General features: G+C 37.7%; 1 protein-coding gene across 3 annotated transcripts in view; it reads left to right on the forward strand.

Annotated features, from left to right (window-relative positions):
• LOC127506131 (matrix metalloproteinase-16-like) overlaps positions 1-6,832 on the forward strand; it is a 67,515-nt gene extending 60,683 nt beyond the window's left edge. For all 3 annotated transcript variants that reach the window (XM_051882270.1, XM_051882271.1, XM_051882272.1), the window contains 3 exons: positions 1,388-1,538; positions 1,634-1,749; positions 4,751-6,832. In XM_051882270.1, coding sequence (XP_051738230.1) covers positions 1,388-1,538; positions 1,634-1,749; positions 4,751-5,079 — 596 coding nt within the window. In that variant the 3' untranslated portion in view covers positions 5,080-6,832. The remainder of the gene's footprint in view (positions 1-1,387; positions 1,539-1,633; positions 1,750-4,750) is intronic.
• Positions 6,833-13,949: the final 7,117 nt, after the last annotated feature.

The raw sequence follows: 13,949 nt of genomic DNA on the forward strand, positions 1-13,949 counted from the left end.
AAAGCAAACAGGAAGTGCCTGAGCTGTGAAATTGAATGTTTGGTTTTGCTGAGACAGACATTTATCTGGAAATGATGTAAATATTGGGGATTCCATATCAATAACCTCAGTGTCAGATTATCAGTGATTCAAGTCAAATTTCACTGGCACAAACAGGAAATATGTGACCCTGGACCACAAAGTCATAAGTCAAAAGTCACACGGGTATATTTGTAGCAATAGCCAACTGTATGGGTCAAAATTATTGATTTTTCTTTTATGCAAAAAATCATTAGGATATTTAAGCAAAAAAAAATATGTTCCATGAAGATATTTTGTAAATTTCCTACCGTAAATATATCAAAAATGTATTTTTGTGAGTGGATATGCATTGCTAAGGACTTCATTTGAACAACTTTAAGGGCGATTTTCTCAATATTTTAATTTTTTTGCACCCTCAGATTCCAGATTTGCAAATAGTTGTATCTCGGCCAAATATTGTCCTATCGTAACAAACCATACATCAATGGAAAGCTTATTTATTATGATTATGATGCATAAATCTCAATTTCAAAAAATTGACCCTTATGACTGGTTTTCTGGTCCAGGGTGACCATAATCATATGTGTCATATATATATATATATATATATATATATATATTCCGTAATACTTGTGTATTTACTGTAATATTTATGATTTATTATTTTATGTATAATATTTAATTTTTATTACTGTAATGCAAATAATAATAAAAACTGTACAGTATTTATATAATAGTAGTAATGGTAGTAATTGTAGTAATTGTCTACTGTCTTTAAAATGTACAGCAATTAAAATGTAAATTAAAATCTTTTTACTGTAATATTCTTAATGCAATATTACATTACATTTTGTATATACAGTATATATATATATATATATAGATGCACATACAAGTAAAATATATAAAATGGCTGTAAAATGGCTGTTTATTGTGCAGTTTTTACTATCAACATTTCAACCAAACAGCCATTACAGTACAATCAATCAAGGCATATTTTCCTCACTTTTATTCACTAAATGAACGCCAAGGAATAACACTATTTTTGTCAACACTCATACTAAACTCACAGGAAGAATCGTAATGCTATCAATAACAAAAAATAAATTGCCAACTAACAAGCGCATTAATATCATCAGAATATATAATCAACATATAGTCCAAATTCAACTTATCCCTCAGCCATAAGTGGAGCAACACTTGAAAATATCAGAAAGTCAAAGAGAATTTATAGAAGCTATGATTTACATTTTCTTCCTTTGACTGAGCTAAATCACTGAGCACTCTCATTTGGCCCAGTGAAAATGTTCCTAGGGCTGAATACTGTAATCTCCTGATTTCTCCTTTGTTCTTGTGCTTTTTCTAGGGAAGCAGTTCTGGGTGTTCAAGGACACAATGCTACAGCCTGGCTACCCCCAGGACATCTCAATGTTTGGAAACGGCATGCCAGCACAGAGTATAGAGACAGCCGTCTGGTGGGAGGACGTAGCCAAGACCTACTTCTTCAAAGGAGATAGGTATGTGCACAGCATGTGAGCGTTCATCTGTGTGTGTGTGTGTGTGTGTGTGTGTGTGTCTGTGTGTGTAACTTTCTTTACTTACCTATATGCAGGTATTGGAGATATAACGAAGACATGAGAACGATGGATCCTGGTTATCCCAAGTCCATCACAGTATGGAAGGGTGTTCCAGATTCTCCGCAGGGAGCATTTGTGGACAAGGCTAACGGTAAGATTATAATGTAGTCTTTAATGCAATTCATTCAAGTTTTTTAGTTGTTGGTCATTTTAACAAAACTTCGATATCAAGTTGGTACTGAAATTTTTAAAATGTGACGCTTTGAGCGCTGTTGAGCAGATTCGTAAACACCTCTGATTGGCCATTGTGTTCACGCTCTCAACAGATATGTCTGTGATTGGCTACAATGATCAACGCTTCAAAAACATGTTGTAAATAGACATCAGTAACACTCTTCACTGAGTGACCGGTCTGCTGATAGACGCCTGCTTTCAAACGCTCCCGCTTTCAAATTCAAACACTTCCGTGTGCTTTCAAACGCTCCCGTGCATTGATCATTGTAGCCAATCACAGATATATCTATTGAGCGTGTGAACACAATGGCCAATCAGAGGTGTTTACGAATCCGCTCAACAGCAATCAAAGCATCACATTTTTAAAATTTCAGTACCGACTTTTTTATCAAAGACCGTACTTTAGATAACACCAGTGCTCAAGCAGATGACATGAGTCTGAATCCGGCTTGCAACATTTCCCAATCACATGGCTTCGTCATCTTCCCATAATTTCCTGTTGTTTCTCCACTATATTCTGAATAAAAAGGAAAAGAATTGGGTATATTGTTACGACCCAAATTTGGGACCAACATAAAAAGCCGTTCAGAGAAAGGAAAAAAAACAGTTGCAGTAGCCGAGGAAAAAAATCTGAAAATGATATGCTATAAAAAACAACCAAAACCAACAAAGAATATAAACATATGCAAAACTTACAAGGACTGATGAGCTAACTAATTTAAAGGTGACCTATTAAGTCTCTATGAAGCCCCTCCTTCTGAAAAGCAGAATGTGCTCTGATTGGTTGGTTGGACAAGTGTGTTGTGATTAGTCAAACGCTTAAAGCTTGTTTCGGAAATGTCACGCCCTTTAACATAACTGCAAGTTTCAACACACTACTAACGCAACTTAAACATGCCTCGCCCCCATTTTTTTGCATATACCTTGGGCGGGAATTATTTAAATGAGGAATATTGTGAAGTGTTCGTTCCTGGAAGAAAACTCAAGACTCCAATCGAGGCGTTTCAGGGAGTTCAGAAACAGTTCTAACTGATAGAGAGTAACTCCCTTTGAAGTTGGACCTTTTTCCATGCAAAACAGCAACTTTACTCACTAAAGAAAGTTGAAAATGTAAAAAAGCATGATAAACTACAAACAGCCCATGCAGATATTATACCAGAAATGATTCCGCGAATCTTTTCTGTCCATTATGAAGCAGTTTAAAGCCATATCATTCTCACTTACACTGCCCTATTTTCATTGTGTACAAGAACACAGTTATGAAGGGTTGTGCATTTCAGGGCAAGTGTAATCTCTGTAGGGGCTCTCGAGGTGGGTACGTCTTGCATGAGTTCAGTCCATAGCTGCAGGCTCACAGGTCGACAGCCACACACATACCATCTGTACCCAGCCCCGGTGCCAGGTTTGCCCGTGGACGCAGGCGATCATCTGAGCGTGAAGGGTGGATTGATATTCCAGGGAAATTGTTTGGCTAACCACACTTTGAAAGCGATTGTGGGCTTTCTTTCAGCCCTGTCTCTGCACGTTACCCAAAAGGCCTCTGTGGGCGAGACAGAGTAGAGAAAATTGACCCTAATTATGTGTCATCATGGCCAGCCGATCATGGGGAGATCGGAAAGGACAGCTTTTTTCTTCAGCTCTAGTCCTGTTTTAATGCAAGTATAGATTTTACGATAACACAGTGGTGTTACGATGAGCCTTTCTCTTTGGTTTAGTGTCTTTCAAATCACACTGAGACCCTGTTCCGGTATGAAACATTTTTATTTCAGGGATTTAGAATCTTTATTGATCAGATTTAGTGGAGAGTGACAGGAAATTATTGGGGGGATATGGGATCAGGAAAAATGTCAGGTTGGAAATTGCATCACCCACATTTGCACCATGGCTCAATGTCTAATCCAGCAGGCCTGAACTTCTAGGTTTTGAACTTGGATAAAATAATATAAAATAAAATAAAATAAAAATAGGATAAAAAATAAATAAATAAATAAATAAAAATCATGCATCATAATGGTAGCAATATAAAATTCAAAATGAATTTTTTTGAAAATTAAAAAAAACTGAATATATAACAAAAAAAATTATATAAAATTTAAATATATTTTTAAATACTTTAAAAATTGAATTTGGATAAAATAAAAATAAAAAATAGGATAAAAAAAAAATCATGTATCATAATGGTAACAAAATGAATAAGTTTTAAAATTCAAAATGAATTTTTTGAAAATTTAAAAAAAAGCCTAAATATATAAAAAATATAAAATTATATAATTCTATAAAATTATATAAAATTTTTTTTTTTTTTTTTAATATTTAAAAAATATAAAAATAAAACCTAAATAAACCTAAATATAACAAAACTAAAAATCAACGGATTCAATCAAAAATCAAATGATTTTAAAAAATGTAACTAAATTTGAAAAAAATATAAAATTATACAAAATATAGTTTTCACATTTTTAAATATTAAAAAATATAGCTTTATGTGTGTGTGTGTGTGTGTGTATATACATATATATATACACACACACACACACACATATATATACACACAATTTTATATAAAATATATTTTTATTTATTTTAGCTATATTTTTAATATTTAAAAATGTGAAAATTATATTTGTTTCTGTAAATTATATATATATATATATATATATATATATATATAATTTTATATAAAATATATTTCTATATATTTACAAAATATATACAACAAATCAATACATTTAAATACTAATTTAGACATTTCAATATTATGTACAGTATGAAAAATGGATAGTCAGTTTCAGATTGCTAAAGATTATATTTACACGAACGCAAACGTAATCAAAAATGTAAACATAGGTGGAAAAGAGCATGAATTAAATATCCAATATAAATATAACACCATCTTACAAATGTCTCCTGTGTCGCAGGTTTCACGTACTTCTACAAGGGTAAAGAATACTGGAAGTTCAACAACCACAGGCTGCGGGTGGAGCCCGGCTATCCTCGCTCTATCCTGAAAGACTTCATGGGATGCGACCTCACGCCCATCGACCCCGACATGCAGCCGACGGATGACGAGGACGTCGTGATTAAACTGGACAATGAAGCCAGCACGGTCAAAGCCATCGCTATCGTCATACCATGCATCCTGGCGCTCTGCCTGCTGGTGTTGATCTACACCGTCTTTCAGTTCAAGAGGAAGGGTACGCCACGACACATACTGTACTGTAAACGCTCCATGCAGGAGTGGGTGTGAGTCAGACAGCCACAAGACACAGTGGTGTAAACACCCCAAACTTGCGGACTTTGGCTCTCGACCCGCGTCTCGCTCAAGGAGAACAGCGAGGGCCTTTGCTTTGATTCCCCTCTCCAGGAGATGAGGGGCGCTTTCCTTCCCGCCCACCCAAAACCCCCTTCTCTTCTCCCATTGGCCCCGGTGCACCCGCTGTAGGACTTGAGGGATTGCAAAAATCCCACGGTGCATTGCGACGTCTAGTGCCACTGTTCGACGTGGAAAACGCTGATTGCTATACCTTTAGGTTTTACAAGTGCACGCTGAAACGCGAAAAAAAATTAAATGATAACATCACAGGAGTCGTTTTGTTTTATCTTTTCAGATTTTTGCTTGGCTCCGATCTATAATTTATTTTCAAACAGAGATATTTACGATTCCCTTTAAAGCACTCCCAAACCAAATAAAGACTTTCTCTCCAAAGAGGATCTTTTTTCTTTTTCTTTTCACGAACTTTTTTTTTTTTTCCTTTTTCTATACGCTTTTATTTTTTCCCTCCCTGCTCGAAATATTTTGCAGTGATATGTAGTGGGGGAAGTTTTGACTGTTGTGGCAGTCTGTCTCAAAACAGGGGCCAAAATATTCTGCAATATTTTTAACAGCCTTAATTATGGATTGTGTTGTTTGCTTTTGTTTTAGTTTATTCGTTTGTTTATGAGCACCGCTTTCTTTGTCTGTCGGAAAGGCAGTGCAATATTGCTTTGCTCCCTTTGAGATCGGAGATCGTGGTTAACCTCATTTTCGCCAGGGGGCTGCACTGCAGGGCCGCCCGGCCGCTGGAGCAGGGGCGGGACTCCTTAACCTCTGCCTAACATGAAGCATATCAGTCAAAACAGAGGGAAGACCAAGCCACTGCAACGACGAATATTTTATTACGCTTTTTCCGTCCGACGGTGGAATTGCAACTGCAAAGGAAGTGCTTGAACCGTTATCGTGCTTAACGCTCACTCGTTTGGTCGTGTTTGCACGGACAGAGATTTGAGAATTCGTATCTTCCCTTTTTTCCGAAAGGTTGCTGTTCAAGCATGTCATCTCCTTCGGACTGCCTTGTTTTTAGGTCTGGATGGGATCCTAGAACCTTGAAGTACCAGAACCACCAGAGCAACTCAGGACAGCGCTTGATTCAAAAGTGTATGCAAGCATTCACATCCAGTCCTGTGTCTTTATTATCAACCGAGAAGAAAATCGAGGATATATCATGTAACGTTTCACCATTGCTTGTGATCGGAAGTTTCTGCAATTGGATCTGCGATATTTTTTTTACGGAGTCAGAACTCTCAGTTCGGTTCGTGTTTCGCAGTCTGACTCTAGATCGGTCCTTTGCGTCGAACGGATGTTTGAACATACAGTTATTTGCTTGCATTAACGTTTTATATGTTTTTTGTTTCGTTTTGGTACATTTGAACAAACCGAATGGACTCAACCTCAACTTTAAAGTGGTACTTAAAGTGCTAAGCTGTCATCCGGCACGTTTCCTTTAGACGCGAGAGAAAACGTACGCGATCTAAAGGAAACTATATGCGTGTTTCTAACAAGCAGTGTTTGAATGTGTGTCTGTATCGATGCTAGATTTTTTCTTTTTCTTTTTTTCCTTTTTCATTGTTTTAAGAAAAAAAAGGAAAAAAATGGGATATTCTTCAAGTTCATGTACTTCATGACTCGGTTTGGGACAAACCGTCCTGACAGACTTAATAAATTAATCAGTATATGATTAAAATGCCTTTTAGCGATTTGTTCACATTTACTGTACATACATATTCAGTCTGGGAAAATATGAACATCCACTCTCTAAACTTACAAAAATACCATGGTAATGCCATAGTATTTTAGTATGGTAATCATTCAGTACCACAGTATATATCAACGCACTATGGTATTACCATGGTACTGCCTCAGCTCTTTCCTTTCTTTCACTAACAAAAATGTAACATGGTATTTTGAACATGAGTACCATAAAATGGAATAATACCATGGTATTTTACACATTTGAGCATTGTACCATGATACTACCATAGTATTGAACATTGTACCATGGTATTTTGGACATTTTACTATGATGTTTGATCATGGTACCATAATACTACTACTACCATGGTGTCTAATATGGTATTTTGGACATTTTACCATGGTACTACTATGGTAGTTTGGACATACATGTCCAAAATACCATAGTAGTACCACGGCAAAATGTCTGTAATGCCATGCATGGTTATGTCCATGCCATGTCCAAAATACCATGGTAAAATGTCCAAAATACCATAGTAGATACCACAGTAGTAGTAGTAGTATTATGGTGCCATGATACTGCCATGGTACTGCACATTGTACCTTGGTATTTTGGACATTTTACTATGATATTTGATCATGGTACCATAATACTACTATTACCATGGTATCTACTATGATATTTTGGACATTTTACCATGGTACTACCATAGTATTTTGGACATGGCACCATGGTACTACTATATTTTAAACATTTTACTATCGTACTATCATGGTATTTTGAACATGGTACCATGCATTGTCTTCTGGACATTTGACATGGTACTTTTAATATGCACCATGGTACTACCATGGTATTTTAGACATTTTATCATGGTAGTATCATGGTATTCTGAACATATACCATGGTATTTTAGATATATATTATGGTAGTACCATGATATTCTTGGAAGTACCATGTAAATACAATGGTACATAAAATCCGGTACCATGGTATATTTCAAAATTACCATAGTATTACCATGGTACAACTACAGTACTTTTTTGTTAGGGTTCTAATCTTTTCTCTTGCGTACTCTCTCTCTCTCTCTGTGTGTGTGTGTGTGTGTGTGTGTGTGTGTGTGTGTGTGTGTGTGTGTGTGTGCGCGTGTGTGTGTACACATACGCATGATCGCATCTGAACATTTCCCAGAATCCCAGCCGATCAAACAAAAGTCAGCTTTGAAGAACTGAGAGGAAAAGGCAATCATTAAATAATACCAAAAATCGAGTATCATAAAGGTGGTGTGTATCCTGTGGTTATATTTAGCTAGTATGATAAGAATCAGAGCATAAAATATGAGACAGCGGTGAACAGAGGCATTTAGAACTCGCCAAGTGCGAAAGTAAACAGAGACAGACACGGCCCATGCGCATTCGGAGCGCTGGCATGGCGGATGAGTTCAGCTCGGGCATCCAACTGCCATCTATGTTCCAAATCAAATCTAGCTCAGCAAAATCACTGCGGCCATGATTACTGCGAGCATAACGACTAAGATGAGAGATTAAAGCAGTAAATGACCTGAATTACTGTCTGTGGAAAACTATGACTGTTTTTCATACGTTAATCACTCTAAACCGACCAGCAATGTTGACATGCAAAACTACATATTTTCAAAATCAACTATTTGGTGGGTCGTCTGAAAGACTAGTCGACTTGTTAGAGTTAGGATTAGGGTTCATGTCCATCAGACACCAATCAGATGTCTTAATGGGAGGCGTTCACATTTTTTGCATTTAAAAAATCTCTAGATGAAGCACAACAGGAACAATGCAGAGATCTCGAAATGCATTTTTCAAAACTGTTTTAACTTGACATGCCATGTTAAAACACAATGACAGAAAAAGGCGAGATGCAACGCAAGGCCAAAATTGCATTGTACACTACCATTCAAAAGTTTGGGTTTGGTAAGATTTTTTATTATTTTTGAAAGAAGTATCTTATGCTCATAAAGGCTGCATTTATTTGATTAAAAACAGTAAAAAATGTGAAATATTATTACAATTTAAAAAGAAAGTTTTCTATTTGAATATATTTTAAAATGTAATTTATTCCTGTGATGAAAAGCTGAATTTTCGGCATCATTAGTCCAGTCTTCAGTGTCACTTGATCCTTAAGAATTCATTCTAAAATGCTGATTTGGAAAATATTTCATATTATTATCAACGTTGAAAGCAGTTCTGCTGATTAACACACACACACACACACATATATGTATATGCATATGTATATATATATATATATATATATATATATATATACGAATATCTTTTTTAATCAAATGAATGCGTCCTTGGTGAATAAATGTATTAATTTTTAAATTTCTAAATGTAAACTCTTTCTGACCCCAAACTTTTTAATGGTAGTATACATAAAATATAAACAATTACAATATTAGTAAATTTAAAAAAATAATTTTTATTAAATTAATAAAAATATATATTCACCTCACAATAATTTTCTTTAAATTTGTTGTAGAAGGTGGTGAATTAGTTTTTTCGATGGAAGCTATGTTGAAAATCTAAATTACAGTTACCATGCTAAAGCTAAGTGTTCTAAAACAAGTCTAAATTCATCTTTAAACAGCAACAAAAATAATAAACCTTAAAGGAACACTCCACTTTTTTTGAAAATAGGCTCATTTTCCAACTCCCCTAGAGTTAAACAGTTGAGTTTTACCATTTTGGAATCCATTCAGCCGATCTCCGGGTCTGGCGGTACGACTTTTAGCATAGCTTAGCATAGTTCATTGAATCTGATTAGACCGTTAGCATCTCGCTCAAAAATGACCAAAGAGTTTTGATATTTTTCCTATTTAAAACTTGACTCTTCTGTAGTTACATCGTGTACTAAGACCGGCGGACAATGAAAAGTTGCGATTTTCTAGGCCGATATGGCTAGGAACTATACTTTTATTCCAGCGTAATAATCAAGGAACTTTGCTGCTGTACCATGGGTGATATTACGCATGATATTTCGGCCTAGAAAATCGCAACTTTTCATTTTCCGTCCGTCTTGTTACACGATGTAACTTCAGAAGAGTCAAGTTTTAAATAGGAAAAATATAGAAACTCTTTGGTCATTTTTGTGCAAGATGCTAACGGTCTAATCAGATTCAATGAACTATGCTAAGCTATGCTAAAAGTCGTACCGCCAGACCCGGAGATCGGTTGAATGGATTCCAAAAAGGTAAAACTCAACTGTTTAACTCTAGGGGAGTTGGAAAATTAGCCTATTCTCAAAAAAAGTGGAGTGTTCCTTTAACAAAGAATTAATTAAACTCATTATTTGAACCTATTAAACTAGTTTTTGCATGTCTAGTCGACTAGTTGTTCATCCTTTGTGAGAAATGTCAAACAGACGAGCGTGTAATGCTTATGTGTATTCGCTAAGAAGCTAATCTGTGGTTCTGTGTGTTTGGTGTAAGAACAGTGAGTCTGGTCTCTCTCTGAAAGTGTTCTGTCTAGCCGACAGAACTTGTGGTGCTAACTGGACTTACACTGGTGAGCGTTATCCTGTAATCTTTTGGTGCTGTTATTATTTTAGACCTTATGGACTTACACTTGATTTGACGATGGTCTGTGCAGGAATAATGTATTCGCGCTCATGTAGCACTAGCCGTGATGGTGCATGGATTGGTAGTTTAGTGTGTTAAACGCTATAGCGTATATATTTCCTGTGTGTTCTGTGAAGGCCTTAAGCTTAAGCTAAGTCAGGTGTCAAAGGTTGTGCCGCCCATCGGCTACATGTTGGTGCTAGACCCTGATTCATGTTTACAGATTCTGGAACTTTAGCAAGGATGTGGTTTTCTGTTTGCTTTGCGACATGATATCATGATCTCAATTCCTCAAACTCATCAGCATCTGTGCTATTCTCAGTCATCCTCATTGTCTTGTTTATCATCTTGCCATCCTGATTATGTTAAACGATTCCAAATGAAGGAAACAAACAAAGTCTGAAAAACATGTTTATACTTTTTCATTCTGTCTGTATTTCATTGATCAATAAACACATTTGAACATATTTCCCCTGAGCATTTTTGTGTTCATCTACCTGTACCATCATCATGTTTCTCATTTTCAGTCTGTTGTGCTTGATTCATTATGATTCATTCCTAGTCCAAACATCACTCACCCTCAGCTGTGAATATAACTGGTAAAAACAGAAACTAAGCTAAAAATATATATATATATTTTTTTGACCCCAAAATAAACGAATATATTAAAATAAATTTAAATCAGGCATGTTTTTCATGTCAAAAATTAAGACTCTGTGTGAATAGGCTTTTAAGATGTTGCCAAATCTATCCTCCAATCTTACACCATTTCCAGGTTATTTTTATGAAAACGTTCTATTTTGTAATGTAAGTGATAGACTTAAATAGGCTGTAAATATGCTGCTGTAATTACCAAGTCCTTTTAATTAAAGTGCTTAGTGTTCTTTTAAATTACATTATATATGAGATTTTGAAAACATTGATACATAATGTCTTTATGAGTGTCTTCAGGCAGATGTGCATCGATGCAGCCCTGCTAGGAGCCACAACTGCAGTGAGAGCTCATTATCCTCATTAGTCGGACTGTGCTAAAGTGATTCAAACGGCAGGAAGAAATTAGCTCCATTTCTCAGAATATTGACTTGCTCGTGGGGTTCATTCTACTCTCCACGCCTTACTGACTTTTCTGAAATATCAGAAGAGTCGCTCAGACAGAAACAGCAAACACCCACACAAGCTAACAACAGACAGCATATTTTTATACTATGCTTATTAAAAACTACATTTGTATGAATCGAATAATGACATGACCTACTAATTTTTGCAAAATGTGCAGTACAATAAAGATATTGCTGAGTGGAATACTGTAACCAACAAATCAATGCATTCAATCACTTTCATTTCCCGACAAGTAGGCCTGCCACATATTCAGACATTTTTACAAAACAACTGGATAAAAAATGCAATCTTGAATCTGTTCAGATTCATTTTTTAGCAGGTTACTTCATTAGTTACACCAGTAGGTGGTGAAAAGTGACTGATTTTTTTATGCCACAATTCTCTTCAAATGAAGCACTGAATCATTTGTTTAAATGATTCGCAAAAGCGCTCCTCATTTAATCCAGGTCATGGCACCAATGTAACCCCTCCGGTTCTACTCGCACCGCTCCAAGCAGGAATTGAACCGTCGTTTCCGGTATGGGAGGTGGGCGCCCTAACAAGAAAGCTAAAGTCCACAGCCTCTAGCATCAGTCGCTAATGCGCCTCTTGAGGTCAGGGGAGTGAGCTGTACTCGCACAGCTCTTACTAGCTGGCCTCCGTTACACTCACCCCCAAACCTCACTCCCATCCGGGTCACGGCACCAATGTAACCCCTTCAGTTCTACTCGCACTGCTCCAAGCAGGATTTGAACCGCCGCTTCCAGCATGGGAGGTGGGTGCGCTAACAAGGAAGCTAAAGTCCACAGCCTCTAGCGTCAGTCGCTAATCCGCCTCTTGAGGCCTGGGGAGTGAGGTTTACTCGCATAGCTCTTACTGTCTGGCCTCCGTTACACTCACCCCCTAAACCTCACTCCCATCCGGGTCACGGCACCAATATAACCCCTCCGGTTCTACTTGCACCGCTCCGAGCGGGTTTCGAACCGCCGTTTTCAGCATGGGAGGTGGGCATGCTAACAAGGACTCTAAAGACTGCAGCCTCTAGTGTCAGCCGCTAATGCGCCTCTTGAGGCCAGGGGTTAACATGCACAGCTCTTACTAGCTGGCCTCTGTTATACTCACCCCTTAAACCTCACTTCAATCTGGGTCAGGGCACCACTGTAACCCCTCCAGTTCTACTCACACCGCTCCGAGAAGGATTCGATCCACCGTTTTTGGCATGGGAGGTGGGTGCGCTAACAAGGACGCTAAAGACTGCAGCCTCTAGCGTCAGTCGCTAATGCACCTCTTGAGGGCAGGGGAGTGAGGTTTACTCGCACAGCTCTTACTATCTGGCCTCCGTTACACTCACCCCCTAAACCTCACTCCCATCCGGGTCACGGCACCAATGTAACACCTCCAGTTCTACTCGCACTGCTCCAAGCAGGGTTCAAACCTCTGTTTTCGGCATGGGAGGTGGCCATGCTAACAAGGACTCTAAAGACTGCAGCCTCTAGCGTCAGCCGCTAGTGCGCCTCGAGGGCAGGGGAGTGAGGTTTACACGCACAGCTCTTACTAGATGGCCTCTGTTATACTCACCCCTTAAACCTCACTTTAATCTGGGTCAGGGCACCACTGTAACCCCTCCGGTTCTACTCACACCACTCCGAGAAGGATTCGAACCACCGTTTTTGGCATGGGAGGTGGGCGCCTCTAGCATCAGTCGCTAATGCGCCTCTTGAGGCCAGGGGAGTGAGGTCTACTCACACAGCTCTTACTAGCTGGCCTTCGTTACACGTAGGTGCCGTATTGAGCTAATCCTAAACCCAATCCTAATCCTAACCCTACCGTCACTACAATATGTGAACAGTCACAAAATTCAAAATAACACCAGCTTCACAGACCCACTTTTGGGTTGTTATTTTAAATATATTAATCAAACTACAAGGGGTATCCATGTGCTTGTTGTATATCAGTCTAATGCATATTTTTTTTCTGTTACTCGGTTTAATTCATAATTCGTTCTGCAGTCATTAATCATGCTTCCCTAATAGTCCGATCACTTTTTCCACCTCCAGACATATCATGCATTCACCAACACCTTCTACAAACATCCTAAATATCTACTGACTTACTCAATGCATTAGAAAAGAAAACCTGATTAAACCAGTAACTGATTAGTCCACTCAGGGACTTGTGCAATATTGCATGTGGCCCTGCTAATGGTTCTAACCTTTGTTGTTGCTTTAATGATCAGCATTTAACTGGAGGCCTGCAGGCTGGAAACATGTTCTCTGGGAACTAATCAATACAAGGCATGGTTCACTTGAGTGCGAGACATTAATCAGTGGCAAACATCCAAACACAAATACTATATAATGGAGGAGTTTTTCATTCTACATTTAATACCTAGGTCAGCTGTCTTTCCAGAGAATA

This window comes from Ctenopharyngodon idella, chromosome 23, assembly GCF_019924925.1.
Source record: "Ctenopharyngodon idella isolate HZGC_01 chromosome 23, HZGC01, whole genome shotgun sequence".
Lineage (NCBI taxonomy): Eukaryota > Metazoa > Chordata > Actinopteri > Cypriniformes > Xenocyprididae > Ctenopharyngodon > Ctenopharyngodon idella.